The sequence below is a fragment of the Pogona vitticeps genome, chromosome 3, assembly GCF_051106095.1.
Source record: "Pogona vitticeps strain Pit_001003342236 chromosome 3, PviZW2.1, whole genome shotgun sequence".
Lineage (NCBI taxonomy): Eukaryota > Metazoa > Chordata > Lepidosauria > Squamata > Agamidae > Pogona > Pogona vitticeps.
The window spans coordinates 173,763,970-173,784,630 of record NC_135785.1 but is presented as its reverse complement, the minus strand read 5'-3'; the positions used below and the strand labels follow the sequence as shown (position 1 = coordinate 173,784,630).

General features: G+C 41.2%; 1 protein-coding gene across 5 annotated transcripts in view; it reads left to right on the top strand.

Moving 5' to 3' along the window:
* The window catches only part of UBE3A (ubiquitin protein ligase E3A), a 58,796-nt gene extending 38,479 nt beyond the window's left edge, over positions 1–20,317 (top strand). For all 5 annotated transcript variants that reach the window (XM_020809557.3, XM_020809561.3, XM_020809558.3 and 2 more), the window contains 7 exons: positions 5,395–5,539; positions 11,094–11,299; positions 13,156–13,320; positions 14,414–14,569; positions 14,662–14,735; positions 17,737–17,880; positions 18,620–20,317. In XM_020809557.3, the coding sequence (XP_020665216.1) occupies positions 5,395–5,539; positions 11,094–11,299; positions 13,156–13,320; positions 14,414–14,569; positions 14,662–14,735; positions 17,737–17,880; positions 18,620–18,740 (1,011 nt within the window). In that variant the 3' untranslated portion in view covers positions 18,741–20,317. The remainder of the gene's footprint in view (positions 1–5,394; positions 5,540–11,093; positions 11,300–13,155; positions 13,321–14,413; positions 14,570–14,661; positions 14,736–17,736; positions 17,881–18,619) is intronic.
* Positions 20,318–20,661: the final 344 nt, after the last annotated feature.

Sequence of the window (20,661 nt, the reverse complement as noted above, 5' to 3'; positions counted from 1 at the left end):
CAAGCGGTTTGCCTGGTTTGCAGTGAGAAACCCATATGTGGATTTGTTAATTAGTCAAAGTTGCTGAGTTACCCCATTGCCCTTCCACCACCATAATTACACAGTGGTGCCTCACATTACGACGTTAATTCGTTCCAGCGAAATCACTGTAGAATGAAAACGTCGTGATGCAAAATTAAAAAGCCCATAGAAACACATTAAAAGCCAATGAATGCGTTCCTAGGGGCTTGAAACTCACCATCCAGCGAAGATCCTCCATAGCGCAGCCATTTTCGCTGCCTGTGCAGTGAGAAATCCGTCCCAGAAAAGAGCGGGGAGCCATGTTTTTTACACGGTGGCCATTTTGAAACCACCAATCAGCTGGCCGAAAATCATCGCTTTGCAAGAATCGGTTCCCGAAGCAGGGAACCAATCATCGCAAAGCGAAATTTCCCCATAGGAAACATCATTTTGTGATCGCTTTTGCGATCGCAAAAGCTTCAACATAAAGCGATTTCGTCGTAAAACAGAGCGCTCATAATGCCAGGCACCACTGTACACCAAAATTTTGGCAGTCTTTGCAGTTCAAGTGAAACATTGTGTTGGATAACTCTGTTGTTTAGGTATCTGGTTGCAGAGTCAAACGTTGGGCGTTCACTTCACCACTGTGCTTCCCTGAAAGGGGCTGGACTTGGTGATCCATAGGGTTTTTTCCAGATCTGCAGTTCTAAGATGATGATTACTACTAGTATTACCATATTTGTACAAATCAACTTTCGGATTGTTCAAGGCAACTTCGCCTCTGTTCTGTATGCCAGATGCCTGGTTTTCTGTTCTCAGTGATCAGTGATAAAGTTGGAGATACATTATAAGAAATTGTATTTCTGGTTAATTTAGAAAGGCAGACATTTCTTAGGTTCTTCTTTTCTATGTATCCCTTTTAAAGAGGGAGTGAGTACCATAGTAAAATGTTCATTTATGTATTTGTACATTACTACATCAAATATATATGTTAACTTTTCCAGTTATGCAACTGCTTTATTACGCTAAATATAGACAAAGAATCCTTATATATTTTAATGCTTTTGCATTTATGGTCTGGCTGAACTAAACAGAATCAATCACTTTTGGTTTCATGTTTCCTTAAGAAATAACAAATTGTATTCTACAAGGCTATTACCTTGTAACTTCATTCAAAAGTAATTTTATAGATAGGGCAGGTCAGTAAGATACAGTGTACACGAGGGAGTGGGAAAATGTACGTTCACTTAAAGCATATGGATTATACTTTGTATTGTGATTGTGTTGTTTAACTGCTTGTTTAAATACAGCAGCATTCCATACCATTCTTCTACATGTCTCTTTTCAGTGAAATCGACTACTAATTGTAAAGCAGATTCTAAACTTTTGTGAATTTGTTCACAGGGCCTACATTCAATGCTATCATCCTATACGATGAAAGTTAAAACTTAGTCCCAGGTTTAGTAATGCTTGTAAAGATCCCTTCATAGGGGAAAGCCAAGAAAATTAGTATTGTTCTTCACAGTCTCTATGCAGGCACACATGGTATTTGTGCATGGGTAGAGCAATACTTTTGAAAATGTTCAGAGTGTCAAAGTCTCTGCAGTCCCTGTCCATCAGTAGGGAAGCCCACAACCTGATATTGCTTATAACTGGGACGAGGTTTCCTCCTCAGTTTTTTTTTATATTGCCACTACCTAAACAACATAATAGGAACCTTTCTCCAGAGTGTCAGTACTGTAAATGTCTTTTAATAGTAATCTCAAAAATAAAAAACCTTTACCTCAGAATGCATCATTTATTTATTTAAATTATTTTTACCTCACCTTTCTCTTTAAAAAGGGCTCAAGGCAGCATTGTGTCATGTAAGCTAAAAACAGTGAGTATACTAATACAAAAATGGATTTTAAAAATCACTCTCAGGTAGCCAGTCACTGAAGGAAAGCTTGCTTGTAAGTTTGGGTCAGTGTGGGAGGAAGTCTTGTCTGAATGGACAGTTGTGCCATCCAGGTGGTGTTGGGCCAAGGAAAGTACGCTGTGGGAGGTAGGGCTTATCATTACAGGGCACCACATGCCAGGAAATTGATGTTGTCATGTGCTCTGACCTTGCCATTCCCTGACAAGTGGATGGGTACCAGCTCGTCTGTGCCTCCAGTCTGAGTGAGTGAAATAAAATATTGCCTGAAGAGAAAGACCTGATTGTGGAAGGATAGTAAAGATGGCCTCTAGTGGGAGGGAGTTCCAAAGTCTAGGAGGAGCAATAGAGATGGCCCTCTCCTGTGTAGCCACTAAATGCAGCTGTGAAGGTGGCAAAATTAAGAGAAAAACGTCTCTTGATGATCTTAACACTCAAGCGGGCTCATCAAGCGAAATGCAGTATTTAATTTAGCTTGAGCCCAAGCTATTTAGGGCTTTATAGGTGAGAACCAGCACTTTGAATTGTACAGTACCCGGAAATGGATCGGCAGCCAGTGGAGCTGCTATAACAGGGTTACATGATCGCTGTGACCAGTCCCTGTTAACAATCTAGCTGCTGCATTTTGGGCCCGTTGAAGTTTTCTGACATTTTCATTGTGTGTGTAGGGAGTGTGTGATCTTCAAGCTGTTTTTCTTACTCATTAAAAAAGAAGAAAATGTTGTTGTTTTTAAAAAAAGATATTTTTCCTCAGATTGAATCCTTTTTACATTCTTTCAATGTCATTCTTGCCATACATCTTAAATCTTCTGAGCCAATACAGAGTTTTAAATTATGTGCCTGCCTGGGTATGACCATTAAACGACTTTGGGCATCAAGCCTCTGTCTCTGGTGTTTGTCAGGTGATGCAGTGCTTGTCTGGTCTGATGACCAGACTGCTCAGTATTGTAATGGCATGCAAGGATTTAGGATTGGACTATCCATTGACCAACTCAGGTGCCCCGGGATGTAATTGTGAGCCTCATGGTGTATGTGTTGACTCCAGTTGAATTTCATGGTTCACTATAAGATTTTCCTTAACCTGGTTATTGTACTGTATTAATTTTGTCCTTGAGGTTCAGGACATAAATCACCGGTTTCCTGCTCCAAGGGGGAGCAAAAAAATGATGTTAACAAACAATGCTAGTATCAAGGGAACGTCTCCTTGATTGTGCTTTATAGTAGTACTGCTTTGTTGTATCTGGGTTGTAAATGTTCTGTAGGAAGTATAGAGTAAAAGCTTCCTACAGTCAAAATTAACTGGCAGTGGTTACTTCTTTGCGTTCACTTATAGTAGAGTACTATATTAGGCAAAACAAAAAGAAGAAGAAAATTAAAGACAAAAACACTGTGGCACCTTAAAGACTAACTGCCATATTTTAATGTGAGTATTCGTAGACTGAGAAAGTGGATTTGTCCGCTTTATTTATTTTTTATTTTTATTTTTGTTTTGCTTGACATGCTGGTACAGACTAACATGGCTCCCTAGAATATGATAGTTTACATGCTTTGAACCACCTGTTTTGGAATGCTATAAAGGTAAATGATGTAACTTTGCATTCAGAAATCTGTTTTTGTTGCATATATATTCTAACATTTCTAACTCTAAAAGGCTAAATAGGAATTTGATACATATATATCAAAAACAGTGGTGCCTCGCTTAACGATTTTAATTGGTTCAAAAAAAATCATCGCTATGGGAAAACATCGCTAAGTTAAACGTGGTTTCCCATAGAAATGCATTGAAACCTATTCAATGCATCTCAATTGGGGGGGGGGAAATTACACCAAATTTAAAAATAGTCGGAACAAAGTCAAATTAGTTTAACAAAGGATTTATTAAGTGCACTTATGATTTCAAGCATTCTAAACATTTTTAAACATCTTTAAACATAAAAAACAGCCAACATGAGGCTGTCAAAACCATTAAGTAAAACAGGGGGGCCCAAACTGTCATCGCTATGCGAAGCATGGTCCCAAACATCGCTATGTGAAAATCGCCCATAGGGATCATCGTTAAACGGAGTGCAAGATCGCTCCGAAAAAGCCATCGCTAAGTGAATTCGTCGCTAAACGAAGCTCTCGTTAAGCGAGGCACCACTGTATATCAGTTCATATCCAGGAATTCTGAGGTACTAGACTTGATTGAAAACCTGGATGTCAGTGTATTAAAAGCACCTAGTGCTAGATTACCTCTTGCTCATATACATATTGAGCAGAAGATAAAATAAAAACTTATCTGAATTCCTTTGAAAATATCCTTAGAAACAGAAGAACAGTATTGTTAACACTCATTAACTCCTTTTATTATAATGCCAGTGTTTTTCCAGAGAGTAGTTTCAAAGTTTGCCTAAAAACCTGACAGGGCCAGCCATTCCATTCTTATGTCCAAAATTATACTAAACACTTATACCTGTATTCAAATCAAGACTAGTTGTGGTCCTAGCAGAAAACTACAGTTGTACCTTTTGATACTCTCCTTAGTGACTATATTTAGTGATCATATTTATCAGAATGTTGGGATTCATTTGGTTCATGATTTTCTTGCAGCATATATCCATAATTACCCTTTCTTCCAAAGGGGAGACATATGAAGAGAGTGTCACTGTGCATAACTGAGGCTGCTCCTTTTCCAAAAATTGAGCAGTCCCACAACTGTGAAGAAAACAGAGGACATTACATTTGTGCAGTGTCTTCGGTCGCAACATAACCGGACATTGTGCAACGGAGTGGCCAACAAATGAGCCAGCAACATGCCTGGTTTACAGTTGCATTCAAAAGTTGTATCAAGTTTTAAGTAATTACTTTGTATATAGGCCATGCCTTTTGATGATCTGTGATGATTCTGTGTCTGTCTTCAAATTCTCTGCTAAGACTGATGCAAAAGATTATCTTGCAAGGTGTGGGTTAATTTTTTTAATGGAACTTCTTCATACATAATTGCTGTGTGCCATGCTGTGAGCCAGCTGGGTGAGTGGGGAGGAGGTGGAGGGGTTTGCAGGGACTGGGTCACTGTTGCAGGAGGCAGTAGCACGCTTCCCATGCCCTGCAGCTGGAGCCCTTCCTTTTGTCTTAGTCACCACAATTCGGACAATGAGCCCAAAGTGGGTCAACATGCCTACCCCCTCTCTGTGAACCTTGTTATGGCCCCTGCTGTTCTCTCTAATGTCATAAATATTTCTGATAGGTACTCCTTGTGGCTGTTCCACTGAATCAGTAGTAATAAAATATTTGATTTCCAGAATCTGAGTGCTCTCAGTATGTCTGTTAATAGATATTTCTATGATAAAATGGGTGCTTTCATGTTTGCTGGTGTTTTGTTTTGTTTTTGCTTTTGCTTTGTTTGGCTTTTCTTTCTTTCTGGAAGCAATGTATAGTCACTTTATGGTGCTCTCTGTAAAGAAGATCTGCTAAAGGAATAATTCCTTTCCTTTCATTAGTTAGAAATGATTGCCATGGAAAATCCAGCAGATTTGAAAAAGCAGTTGTATGTGGAGTTTGAAGGCGAACAGGGGGTTGATGAAGGAGGAGTTTCCAAGGAGTTTTTCCAGCTAGTTGTAGAAGAAATCTTCAATCCAGATATTGGTATGTTTACATTTCTGTTGACTATGTGCATCGTGTCAATCCTAATTCATTCCAGGTACATTTCCTTTTAAGTGTTCTATCCTCCAATGAAAATAATCCACCTTTTTTGGTCCCAGACTGTGTCTTTTATGTGAGGGTTGCCATGCATGATTAAAACCACTCATTTTCATACCTAAGGAAAATTTCTGCTTTAATTCTGTTCATATGTGGCTCCCACTGCCTATTTGCATAGTCCCCACCTGTCTTTTCCTGGCAAGAAAAAGTAAACTGTTCCTGCACGTTCTTCTTTGTAGCCTCTCTGAATCACACCTTGGGTGATCTGCGCCTGCACAGAGCCTCGTCAGAAGATTCTAGAGCTTCTGTGGTAGCAAAAAAAAAAACACATTAAACTAGACCCCCTCCCCCTCCATATAAGTACAGTACCTTGGCGCGAAGACTCTCCCTTCAGTTTCTTTCAACTGCCATGTTGAAGAGCCTCGTACTTCTAGTTTCTGTGAGTTAAAGGTGAAAAAGAGTTCTTACTCTTGACTTCTAATATTTTTTCTTTTGTTTTTATTTCTAAATAACAAAATTCCTAATAATACGAACTGTTCTTTAGGGTTTTTTTCCTAGTGCCTTGGCCTCCGGCCCACTGCACACACAGACACACCAGTTCTTCTTTATTTTACCGTTCATGGCCACTCTGGGTCCGTTTAAACACTGCGTGGTTTGTAACAATAAAATTCCACTGTCAGATGGCCACACAAAGTGCCTTTTTTTGTCTCGGCAAGGCACACCAAACCTCATGTACTCATTGTAAGAATTTGAGGAGTCGTCCATTCTCGCCATTTTAGACTTCATTTCTGGGAGCAGTCTTTACAACCTGTAAAACCCATGGCTCAACATCCGTGTAAAACTACTTCACAAACTAAAGCCATGGAAAAAGCCATCTCATAATCATCTAAATAGTGCCCTTTGGCTACACCATTGCACTCTGATGCCCCTTCGTCTTCATCAAAAACTTCTAAGGGACGCAGACCCAAGCACTCGACATCGAAAACCTCGATATCGAAGTCCTCCAGGAAGCGAAAACTGTTTCCCAAGACCTCTTTGGTTACACATTCTCCTCAGTCCAAAAGATCTAAACAAACTAAGACAAAATCTCCTGTAATCGCTCCACAACAGGTCTCCAACAGGTCTATCCTACTTACCAACAACGCCCCGAACGTAACCAATGGAAGTGATCTTGCAATTCCTCCTAAAGGTTCCAACATGAATCCCAACATCAAGTATCCTACACACCTTATTTCAAACAACAATATAAACCTAAACCCTGCCAACCACGTATCCAGAGGCACAATGATCGAAAACCCAAACATCATGTTTGGCGTTTTCCCGACCGAGATCACAAGCCAACCCCCCTTTCCGTGGACGCACTTACCTGCCTGGGAGTCCATCACCACTGATGCATAGGTTCTGTCCATCATCCAAAATAGATACCTCCATTTCCATCAGCTCCTTCCGCCACATCACATTGTTACATCACCATCCCAAACCCTGCAAGAAGAAATACAGAATTTGCTTCTCAAAGATGCCATAGAAACGATACACCAAAACAACAGCGTTTTTTTTCTCTCGTTATTTCACCGTCCCCAAAATGGACGGCGGTCTTCGGCCCATTCTAGATCTCAGGGAGCTCAACCAATATGTCACCACCACCAAATTCCGCATGGTGAAATCCATTCTGCCTCTCCTTGGAAAAAACAACTGGTTCACAGTCATAGATCTATGAGACACATATTTCCACATCTCCATCTACCCCTCCCACAGACAGTTTCTTCGATTCCAGGTCAGATCCCAAGCCTGTCAATTCAAGAGACTTCCGTTCGGACTTGCAACAGCTCCCAGAGTCTTCACCAAGTGTATGGCTCCTGTGGCTGCTTTCCTCAGGCTTTAAGGGATGCTCATTTTCCCATACATAGACAATTGGCTCCTGGTGGCTCGTTCCCATCACAAGGCTCGCAGGGACACCCATTTTACCTTATCCCTCCTTCACAATCTTGGTCTCACGGTCAACATGCAAAAGTCCAAAATGAGCCCTGCAAGGGTCATCCATTTTATCGCAGCTCCCATAAACTCTATCCGAGCCTGCGCATTCCTTCCCCCCAGACAAACAACAGAACCTAATCCCCTTGCTACAAGGCTTCACTACCCATGCCCTGGCACCTACCATTCTGGTGCAACACGTGTTAGGCACCATGGCTTCCATGACCTTGGTCGTACAACACGTACGTCTGAAAATGCGGTCCTTACAATTGATTCCTCACTCTCTTCAACCCCCTAACTGACCCTCCTCATACCCTGATGAGAGTTACCCTCGAACTCACCTCCCAACTCCAATGGTGGTGTTTCATCCCATTCTTTCTGACAATCACGTCCTCAAATACGTGTCACAACCAAGCTAGCCTTACCGGCTGGGGAGCACATTGTGGCTCTCTCAAGATCCACACCAGCTGGTCCCGCAGAGAATGCTCCCTCCACATAAATGAGTTGGAAGTACTGGCAGTGATAAAGATATGCAAAGCCTTCAGAAATGTACTGAGTGGCAAAATGGTACAAATTGCCACCAACAACACCACAGCCATATACTACATCCTCAAACAAGGAGGCACCCACTCCCCGGGTCTCCTCTATTTAGCGGTCAACTTATGGGAATGGTGTCTTTTGCACCAAATCTGCCTCACAGCTTTACACATTGCAGGCCAGGATAATGACCTGGCAGACCTTCTCAGCCGTACAAGCTCACAACCTCATGAGTGGGAATTGAACCAGATGATTTTCCTCCGCCATTGCAAAAAGTGAGGCAAACCAACTCAGGACCTCTTTGCCTCACAACAGAATTGGAAGTGCAAGTGCTATTGCTCCCGTGTCAGAGTCAGCAGACACTCCCAAGGGGACGCATTCATAGGCTATTGGCCCAAGACCCTCACATACCTTTTCTCACCGTTTCCACTCCTCCACAAAGTAGACACAAGAGGACAAACCCAACGCCATCATCATAGCCCCTTGGTGGCCGAGACAGCCTTGATTTCCAGTCCTACACAACCTATCATCAGACGTCTATCACCTCCCCCGTCTACTGCACCTCCTCACATAGAACAACTCCCAGATACTTCATCCAGACTTACCTGCTCTGCACCTGCAGCGTGGAGGATTCTGCCTTCTTGATGGAAGCCCTCTGTCAAGCAAAGAAGCCTTCAACCAGAAAGGCCTACCTATATAAATGGAAAAAATTTCAATCCTTCACTACAGCTGCTTCCTTGCCTGCTATCAACCCGTGTGTCTCCACTGTCCTCAGATTTCTCCTACATCTTAAATCTACCGGCCTCTCTTTTTCCTCTCTTAGAGTTTACCTCTCAGCAATCGTTTCTTACCAACCACCAACCACCAGCAGCTCATTTTTTCAGGCATCCCACGTTGAAGCATTTTCTAAAGATGTCCATCCACCTTCCCCGCAATGGTCTTCAACCCTTGTCTTGCGGCAACTTACTAAACCTCCCTTTGAACCATTAGCTTCAACAGACCTTCGCCTGCTTACCTTTAAAACAGTCTTCCTTGTAGCAATCACATTAGCTCATCGAGCAAGTGATTTAGTGGCTTTGCGCCATGATTACCCTTATATACAATTATTTCCTGACAAGGTCAAACTATTTGTGGACATCTCCTTTCTCCCCAAGGTTGTCTCTCAGTTTCATTTTTCTCAACCATTGGTCCTCCCTTCCTTTTTTCCATCACTGTCTTCAACTCAAGAAAGGCTCCTCCACAGTCTGGACGTCAAGAGGGCCCTTGCCTTTTATTTATTGCACACACAGCCTTTTCGGCATTCCCTGTGCCTTTTTGTCAGTCATCAGCCTCCTACTAAGGGCTTGCAAGTGACTTCACAAACAATTTCTCACTGGGCTGCTTCTGCTATTCACCTTGCATACCAACTTGCTCAACAACCAATCCCCCAGGTGATTCGCCCTCATTCTACTAGGGCGTTAGCAACTTCTACAACTTTTCTTCATTGTGTACCTCTTCCCAATGTCTGTGCCTTGGCTACCATCTACTTTTATCTGGCACTGTAGACTGGATGTTTGACAGAAGTCTGACGCGGCATTTGGACGTGCTGTTTTGGCTTCTACCTTGGCGTGACACCCTGCCCCTGGGTAAGACAGCTTGTTAGTCACCCATGGTGTGATTCACAGAGGCCACGAAGAAGAACAACAGGTTATTCACCTGTAATTGTAGTTCTTCAAGTGGACCTCTGTGATTCACACATCCCACCCGACCTCCCCACTGTCACGCCTGTAGATCTTCTTTCTTGCGGCGATTGACATAACTGAAGGGAGAGTCTTGGCATCAAGGTACTTATATGGAGGGGGAGGGGTCTCTTCTAATGTGTTTGTTTTTTTTGATACCGCAGAAGCACTAGAATCTTCCAACGAGGCTCCATGCAGGCGTGGATCACCCACGGTGTGAATCACAGACGTCCACTCGAAGAACTACAATTACAGGTGAGTAGCCTGTCATTTTCATGGGTGCTGGTTCATATTTTAAATAGGTTGAGGGTGCACTATATAACAGCCCAAATGCCCATTTTTCAATGCTTGAAGTACATTTATAACTACTACTACTTTCACCTGTTGTGTGTTTTGGGGTGTAAAGTCACATAAAATTGGCTTTAACTCCCTGAAGGCAGCCTGCAGTCGAAGTTTTTTTCTTCTTGTTACCATTTGAGCAATCTAGCCTATAGCTATCTCATGATAGTTCAGCAAAATCATACAAAAATAGCCCTTCCCGGACTTAGTTACACTTTACTATCCAGGCAAGGTTTCATTTTGAATATTTCCTCTATTTTAAAAAAATACTATTGAAGGTATCTCACTGAACTTCTGGTTTTTGTTGCAGAGAATTTTTTTTTTAAAAAAAAAGGTTGGTTATAGAGATGGGTGCAAATCGCCAGTTCAGCAGTTTGTGAGAGTTTGTTCATCAGTCCCACTGCTGCTCTGTGGTTCTGAATTCTGCCTTCTAGAGCAGGCACTCACTCAGAGACAGAACCCTGGCTTCCCTGCCTCACTTTCTCCAAGCAACACCTCTGAATGAGCATCTGCTGGAAGAGGCGGGGCTCAGAACTGCCGAACACTTGTTGGACCAATGGATGAACCAGCTGTTTGTGCCCATCTCTGGTTGGATATTTAAGTGAGCCAGGTTAATTCATGCACACTTCTGATTTGTTTTCTGGAGTGGTAAACAAGTTCCAGAAGAGTTACACTGGGTGACTTTTCTGAATGTGTGGTAGAGTTGATGTGAATTCTCAACTTTTAGGAGTTAATTTATGCGTGCGCACATGTGGACAAGATTATTTGAAGAGGGTGCCTTTATAAACTGGTGTTCTGTATGACCTGTGGATGATGCTATTGAATATTCTGTGTTTTTCAATGAATTGCATTTTAAATAAATGCCATAAAGTAGACAATGTGTTGTATTTTGTTGGTTTTATTTCATCAATAATCATATTAAATTATTTTTATAGGAATGTTCACTTACGATGAGTCTACAAAATTATTTTGGTTCAACCCATCCTCTTTTGAAACTGAGGGACAGTTTACACTCATTGGAATTGTACTAGGCCTGGCCATTTACAATAATTGCATTCTGGATGTCCATTTTCCAATGGTGGTCTATAGGAAACTAATGGGCAAAAAAGGAACTTTCCGTGATCTTGCAGACTCTCACCCTGTAAGTTCGATTTTCCCCCAATTTATGTATAGTTTGAAAACTTTTCCTTAATTTTTGATTTGATTTTGCTTGTTGATCATATGGAATCTGAAAGTTCAGTTATACAGTATGTTATCAAGAGTTCTGTAAAAAAACAATCAGTACTATTTTTCTCAAAAGTTTGTAATGGGGCTCAGAAATCTGAGGGAGACTCTTGCCCCAAAAGCCATGGCTTCAGCAAGAAGTGAACTGGTGATTTCACAGCTCATGCTGTTTGCTGATACAGCTGCACAAGCTCCAAATCATGTGAAAATTCGTTTACTGTGGATTTTAGGATTGCCCATATAGACAGTTGCTACAAACATAGTGCACAACACTTGCCAGGCATTGAATAAGACTTAAGTAGACTACAGTGCTTGGTTAATCTTTTCAGGTATTGTTAAGACTCTTTGTTGTTTGTGTCCTGTACCTGCCAAAGGCCTTGAAGCCTTAACATTGTCTGTTCCGAAGAACAGTGTGTGGAAATAAGAAAGCAGAATGACTTAATCTGCTTGTGTTGTAGGTAGACATGAGACAGACAAAGTCCACTGTCCAATTGTTGTTGAACTGTAAGATCTTTGTCCCATCTGCAAGTCCCTAGCTAGTGCAGCTGGGGGTGAGGGATGCTTGGAGTTACAGTCCAGTGTCCTTTGGAAGAACCCACTTTGCCCACATTTTAAAATATGGGTTGTTATAAACTGTCTTTATTGCTGAGATCAATAAGAGAAGATCATAGAAAAAGAGCAATGTATGTGGGAGGGGGGCTCTTGAAAGCAGCAGTGCATCTTGAAAGAGATTAATGGTAATAAGGTCCTCAGTAAAATGTTACTAGAATAGAGAAGCTCACAACTATTCAAAAGTTACCTTAAATGTTATTGAAAATGTATTGCATAGAATTGATACAGATGGAAAGCATCTTGTCTTGTGTATTTTCAAGAGGAGATATTTCTTAACTGTTGTCAGATGGTGCTTCTAGTGTCTGTTAGCTCTGTCGTACATAAATCAACATGATAAGATTTTTCCTTTGGGCCGTCAGAGCTGAACAAGTGTGAAACATGTACAGTGGTGCCCCGCATAGCAACGTTAATCCGTTCTGGATTAATCGTCGCTATCCGGAAACATTGCAATGTGGGGGGGAACCCTATAGAAACGCATTAAACTTCATTGAATGCGTTCCTATGGGGCGAAAACTCACCGTTATGCGAAGATCCTCCATTTTCGCCGCCTCGGTAAGCGAGGAAATCGCGTGAAAATGGTTGTGGCGGCCATTTTGGGCACCCGCCGGCCATTTTGGAACCACCAATCAGCTGTTCTGCAAACATCGCAATGCGATCGCATTAGCGATCCCAAAAAATAGATCGCTATGTGGATTCATCATTAAACGGTGCGCTCGTTATGCAAGGCACCACTGTAGTTGCATTTAATGGTTTCCCAACATGTGTGCATTTTTAGAATGAAAGACATCTCTGAGAGGCTGTGAGTTTGATCAGAGGAATGACAATCGGTGCTTTAACCTTTCCTAACAGGATTTTTTTCAGCTCAGGTTGCCATGCCTATATTTCTTTTCCCCCTACAAGGAAGAATATACATCTTTTCACTGCATGTGGAAAAGCGGCTTATGAAGAATAACTGATCAGGTGGCAACTTTTGAAGAAAGGAAACATTCCCCATTTGTGTTCATCTGAACAATTGCATGGCCTTCATTAGCTGCTTTTCATACTGTATTTGCAATGTCAGGCTGTTAACAGAATTTTTTGACTCGTGATGTTTGTGCACAGTGTGTAAATACCAGTTTTGCTGTCTTTTAAAGCTGTATAAAATTATCTCTGCCATTTTAGGTTCTCTATCAGAGCTTGAGGGACTTGCTGCAGTATGAGGGGAGTGTGGAAGATGATATGATGATAACCTTCCAGATATCTCATACAGATCTCTTTGGCAATCCAATGATGCATGATTTAAAGGAAAATGGAGATAAAATCCCAATTACAAATGAAAATAGAAAGGTAATTTGAGAAGGCACACCTCCAATTATGCAATGATTTAAGCAGTTTCTAAAATGGCATATTCAGCATACCAGTTCTGCAGTCTGTATCACTATTCAAATTAAATTCATTTGCATGATCTCCCCACTGAAATATTACCACAGGAGGCTGGAAATCTTATTCCCATCTGTCTTCTGAGACCATACCGTGCACTGCCAGCTTTTTGAAGTCCATCTTTAAAACCATAAGTGCTAGAAATGTTCTTCAAAATGGAGCTGCAGCTGAAGCTGATTTGTCATTTGTTGTTGTTTTCCTCACTGCTGAGGAATTACGGCATGCACACAACGTGTGTTAGTATTAAGAAGAAATGCGAAGACTTATGTGTCATTATTCGTCCTGTTTGGAGGCCTGATGCGGGTCTCCTGTACTATTAAAGTGAGGAGAGCTGTGTTTCATTGTTTTGCCTTTCAGCTGAATGGTGCTCGTGGCAGCTAGAATAAAAAAAATGCAAAGGAAGGTGCAAAACAACAGATCAAAAACTTTTTAAAAATCAGTAAAACATGTTGATAAAACAGTTTAAAACAGCCACATGTTAAGCCAAGTCCAACAAACATATAGCCCTAGATCCCTTTTATGAAATCCAGATCCTTTCTTAGTAAAGATTTCTACCTGTCTGCAGGCAGAGGTTCATCAGATATGGATAGATTGACTTCCCTTGGAAAGATGTTGAAAATCTAGGATCACTCGAGAAAAGCGGCTAGTGATTCTGAAAGTAATTGTAATTTTGTTAGATTTTAATTTTTCTAAATTTTTATAGAAGTGGGTAATGAATTAAAAATATTCTGGTTTTTGTTCAGTCAAGTATTTGATTTTATGGAGAGTGAAAAACTGGGATTATTTGGGTTTTCAAAATTATTGTCCTGAATTATTTAAACACAAGTCAACTAATTCTGTATAAAAGTTTACTTGCTTTGAGATCACTGTATGTTAAAGAGGTAAACGTATCTGGATCATAGAGAAGGGTTTCCCATTAACATCTTCAGCCATTTGCTAATTGAAAGAAAACTTTATACTTTACTACTAAGGAATTTGGTATTTGTTTTTTATTGAACAGGAATTTGTCAATCTGTATTCTGACTACATTCTCAACAAATCAGTGGAGAAGCAGTTTAAGGCCTTTCGAAGAGGATTCCACATGGTAACCAACGAGTCTCCCCTAAAATATTTATTTAGACCTGAGGAGATTGAATTGCTTATTTGCGGAAGTAGGGTAAGGCAGCCTAAATGCAGAAAAGACTATAAATTGCTCTTGTTACTTGATCCTGAAGTGTGGAATGGTGACGGGATGTATTCTGTTTACAGAATCTAGACTTTCAAGCCCTAGAAGAAACTACAGAGTATGATGGCGGCTATACCAGAGACTCTCTAATTATTAGGTATGGGATCTCAGCTTTTTGTGGGTGTATCCAAAAAAAACCCTGTGTGCCTCAAACAAATGATTTGACAAGCTGTAGAATATGCAGATACACCAGGTGTATCATTGTTTTCAAAGAGGGAGAACATCAAAGTTTCAGCTTCAAAATGTGCTGTTGGTTAGATCCAAACTTTTCAGTATCTAGAACAGAGCTGTTGAAATCAATGAAGTTAGCTTTATTTTGAAAAGTTTACTATATATGAGTAGTCTAGATCCATATCTATATATGTATCTAGTTATTTTATACACCCCGTGGTTAAAAGAGGAAATCTATTGTGATGGATATGAGTGATGAAATTGATGTACAGACAAGACTCCAAAGGTAGCAATGGATAGTGATTATTCCACCCTAATATTTGTGCCCTCCAGCTCTCATTGTATAAATGTCCTTTAACACAGAGATTTAATCTTTGCTCCCCCTAATAATGGTCCTCTCCACCCCTTGCTCTTTCCCAAATCAGTTTGTTGGAGTCCTCTCTTGTCTTGTGGTGGCAATATTTACACAGTAACCAGCAAGACTGTCTAGGGAGGTTGGGCATATCAGTGCAAAGGCCCTTCAAGTCTTGCCATAAAGAGTGGAGAAGCAGACAGACTTCCATTCCTACATATGTTTTATCTCAAGTGCTAGTCCACACATGTTAGCTCTTTAACACAACCAGGACAGGTCTAGGGAGAAGGGACTGCAGTGACCTGCTTGAGTGAGAAGAGCAAAAGGGTGTGTACCACCCAGTTTCCTCCCCAATCAAAGGCCTGAAATAGTAAATAGTCCAGCATTCAGCAAATGCTGCCTTTACTGAATTGCAAGGGCTCCAGCAGTCTTGTCATTTTCCCTTTCATTTTCTCTGGAGTAGAGCAGTTACCACTTTGGCTGTTAATCAAAGAAGTGTACTAACTGGTGAAGATGGACTTGGAGACCTAAGAACTCTTAGTGATCCAGAAATCTTCTACAAATAGTCATCAACTAAAATAGTAGTTCCCAACCTTGGGTCCCCAGTTGTTCCTGCACTAAAACTCCCAGAAAAACTCCTTCACCGCCAGGCCAGGATTTCTGAGAGTTGCAGTCCAAGAACATCTGGGGACCCAAGGTTGGGAACCACTGATTTGGAGCCTTGTAAATCCTTCTATAGGTGAATCATCACAGCTGACATTGCACTAGAAGTAGGAAATTGCAAACTTGACCATTTATATACAGTGGTGCCTCGCTTAACGAGCGCTTCGGTTAACGACGAATCCACATAGCGATGATTTTTTGCGATCGCATTGCAATGTTTTAAATGGTAAGATATCGCTTTGCGATGATCGGTAAGCTGTTTCGCTTACCAATTTTCGCATAGCGATGTTTTTAGAACAGCTGATTGGCAGTTCCAAAATGGCTGCCGGGTAAATAAAATGGCCGCCCACTGTGTTTTTGCCCGGATTCCTCGCTTACCGGACAGCGAAAATGGCGACCGTATGGAGGATTTTCACATTAAGGTGAGTTTTTTGCCCATAGGAACGCATTAAACGGGTTTTAATGCATTCCTATGGGCTTTTTATTTCCACATAGCGACAAATCCGTATAACGACGATTTTTGCTGCATGGATTATCGTCGCTATGCGGGGCACCACTGTATTCCTTTTAAATGCCTGATATGCTTTAAGTCTGAGTACATAAAGACAATTAATTGCCTTTAAAAAAGGCACTAAGAGAACCTTTTTCAGTCATTGAAGAACATAATACGGGGCTGTAAAAATTGGGGCCCTATGTATATTGTTGGACTGAGCTCTCAGTATTGCCGGTGCTTGCTAACGAAAGCTGATAGGAGTTGCAGTCCAACATCTGTTGGGCTGCACTTTGCCCACCCTGATATAATATATGTCATGTACTTATATTATGGTTTCATATTGGGGCTCAGAAACTAGCACATCCTCTGAAGCACTGTAACCCAGGCAATGCCATCTGTCTTTTACCAATACACTCTGAGCCCATATCACCTTGCATTTCTGTTTTATGGCCAGTTATTTGAACTGTTTACACAGCAACATAGTTCACATGTGATGTTTAGCAAGGTGCACAAAATGTAGCATTAATCCTAATTGGAGTAGCCCTATTGAAGTTAAGAAGGGAGTCCTGCGTTATTCATTATTCTTGTTTCCAAATAAGGATGCACAGATTGAAGTCCAAGCCTGTAGCCAAGTGGTTTTGCTTAGTATGCTTGTATGAAAACATTCACACCATATCTATGAGTAGACAGTAGTATATACTGCATAAGGCATCTGGGTCTCTCAGCAAATAGTGGTGCATTATGCCAGACTCACATAAAAACTGATCATGGTATTTTAATTGTTAGGGCAACCTAACAGGGGCAGGGGAGATACCTTGATCATGAAGGGTAGCCAAGATTGCCAGTGTTACTGAAACCGGGACATTGTAGGAGTACACTTTATAAGTATTGGCGATGGTATTCACATTTTTTTTATCTAGCTAGGAATACAGGTGCATCCATACCTGTAGCCCTTTATTTTGGGTGTTCTATTATTTCTGCTTTTGAAGAGACAGAAAATAGTGTTTTGGTACAACATACTTCTGTTAGCTACAGCAGAGATGGGCACAAACCAGTGGTTTGTTTTTCAGCCAAAGAGGTGTTTGGCGCTTCCCAGCCCCACCTCCTCCAGCAAGTTCCCACTCAGAGGCAGTGCCCAGCTTACGTGCCCTAACTATTCCACGTGCTGCCTCTGAGTGGGCGCCCACTGGAGGAGGTGGGGCTGGGAAGCGCCAAATAGCTCTTTGGGTGAAAAACAAACTGGCATGAATCGATGGTTTGTGCCCATCTCTGTTTGCTAGTACTGAAATAAATGATAAAAAGCACAATTGTATACAAAGTATCTGTAGGCAGTATGAGATGTCACTTCTGCCAGTACTCTTTCACTGTTCTTGCTCTGCACTGTATTGTTTTTAATGTTGTTGAATTTCTCTTCAACAGAGAATTTTGGGAAATCGTGCATTCATTTACAGATGAGCAAAAAAGGCTATTCCTTCAGTTTACAACAGGCACAGACAGAGCACCAGTAGGAGGGCTTGGAAAATTAAAGATGATCATAGCCAAAAACGGCCCTGACACAGAAAGGTAAATCGTGGTTTCAGCCTCTTTCTGAACGAGTGGTTCTCTTCTTAAATAACGTTGCTTCTTATAAGGAAGGCAAACATCACCCTCCTCACTGTTGGAGTGTGCCTGGGAAGGAGGAAAGAGTTGGATCCAAAGCTTCCCCAGTCCCCTAGTGCAGCAGTCCCCAACCTTTTTGGGGCCGCGGACTGGCTGGGGGGAGTGAGCTCCATGCATGGGGGGGCGGGGGCACGTCATGCTTGCGCGATGGGCGTGTCGCACTCTCAGGAGTGTGTGTTGCGCCTTCGCGCTCACATGCACGCCTCCCATGGGTGCGACATGCCCACCGTGCATGCTGGGGTCGCAGATCCGTATCTGCAGCCCAGTTCCGGCAAGCCCATGGACCGGCACCGGGCCGCGGACCATGGTTTGACAACCCCTGCCCTAGTGGATTGCATTTTGTGCAGCCCCTGGACCAATACCACAGCCCCAAGGACTTTGGATGTCTCCCCAGAGGCCAGTAAGGACATCCAGAGTTGGATCACCCCAGTTTTGCTGCAAAATCCAGCATATCTTGCAGCCTGTCAGACACAGATTGTTGTCTAACGGTGAAAAGGAAAATCCAAAGCTCAGAGTTTTGCTTCAAAGCACCAGTGTTTAAATTGCTGAAATGCCAGGATAGTTTTCATTATCAAAGTTATGTTTGTCAATTCCATTCTCTTGACTTAGGGACTTAATTTTTTTCTCTCTCTCTTCCTTGCAGGTTACCCACATCTCATACATGCTTTAACGTCCTCCTGCTTCCGGAATACTCCAGTAAAGAAAAACTCAAGGAGAGATTGTTGAAGGCCATCACATATGCCAAAGGATTTGGCATGCTGTAATGAGATAAATAAAATAACAAAAGGGATAAAAGAGATTGGTGGTGGTGGTGTCCCTGTCCAAAAATAAAATAAAAAAAATGAAGCCCCCACAAAAGGCCAGAAAAGAATAGCAAGCTACAGTAGTCACCTGTGTTTGTGCCTCCCTTCCTCACTTGGGGACATTGGGCTGGAACAGCAGATTTCAGCTGCTTCGATGAACAAATTTATTTTCTTTTCGCGTGAAAGTGTTACATATTCTTTCACTTGTATGTACAGAGAGGTTTTCCTGAATATTTATTTTAAAGGGTTAAATCACTTTTGCTTGTGTTTATTACTGCTTGAAGTTGAGCCTTTTTTTGAGTATTTACAAGAAAATGAAACTGTACTCTCCCAAGGAAAATATCGCCATCATTTGTAGATTGTGTAATCTTCTAAGTCTGTGCTACATTTCTGTCCCAGTTATTGAATCAAAAATCAGGAACTGTACTTTTTTTGAACAGTTTTGCTTTTGGAAACTTGAAAGTCTTAGAAAACAAAACAAAAAAAAAACAGTGTGATGCAATGACTGCTGTTCTAGCCCCCAAAGAAATTTGTGGAAAAAAAATCTTTAGAATCAATAAAGATGGAAGGGAGAACCTGGAATGTTAAACTGCAGCCTTGAGAACTTTACTTCAGTCACAGCACAACAATTAAAAAAAGAAACCTCATTTCACTGTATATGTTGTCTTTCACATGTCTTGTCTTGTAGCATACTGTGGTTTTAATTAGCAAGGTTTCTAGCTGTGTGGAAGCAGAAAACATAGTTGGGCTTTTTCTTTACTTTTTTCTTTAAAAAGGAGTTCACTGGGGTAAGTGCATTTTCAGCCAAACAGCATTAGAGTAGGATGAAATGTATTGTGGGAGAAATCTGAACACTGGGTCTACAAACAAAAGCATGTGAAGTGCACTTAACATGAAATTTTAATTGCCTATATTATGTTCATATTTTAAATAGACAATCCAGTCTTCCCTGCAAGCTACCTTAACAAATTGTTGTTTCTTTATCAAGGCATATGATCAGCACTGCAACAGAGTGATGCCTTTCCCCCTCCTCACCCAGCAAAAGGAGTAAATAATTGAACAAGTTAAGGACAATTGCATTGTATTACTCCCATTGCATTGAAAATAAATCCTAATGTCACTTCCATCTCTTACATGGCTTAAGATAGGTTTGGAATGTCAATATTCACCCCACATCAGGGGAGCCTTCAACTTCCTACAGGTTGTCCCTGCATGCTGATGATTGCTGCTGTTACAACATAAAATTAAGGGACTGTACATTTTTAATGATGGCCATATAATTGGCATACCTCTTAACTGCAAGTGACAACAACTGGAGTGCAGAACTGAGCTTGTGCCTTGGTGATTGCTATGTCTACACAGCAGATTGGTTTGATATGTGCAAAATCAGTATTAATTTAAAAGGCAACACTTTTAAATCATTGAAGGGAGAAAAAATATGTCTTTCAGGATTATTTTATTGAATTCTTTTTAGTAATAGAAACAGGCAACTGTTATGTAACTATACTTCTAAATAAAACAGTGATGTTTTTCACCAAGGTCCAGTGACGAAGAACAAACATGATTTTCTTAGTTGAATGTGAACCTTTGGTATCATTAGAATTTCTTGGTGAGGAACTTTGTGGAAACGACATTGCATGATGACTCTTAATATTAGTATAAAGCCTTCCTCTAACGTGATCTGAGAAGAAATCATGGCCTTTACAGTTCAGTCATTTCTTTGAAATTAGTGGAACTTAGAGAGAAGAGCAGGGAAAAGCTAAGTGTTTTATTTTTGTGTGGATATGCCAATAATACTGAGGCATACAGTGTAAAGTGGCTTGAATAGATGAAACTACAACCCAACTTTACATTGCTCAAACAGCTTCCTGTTAAAGAGTAC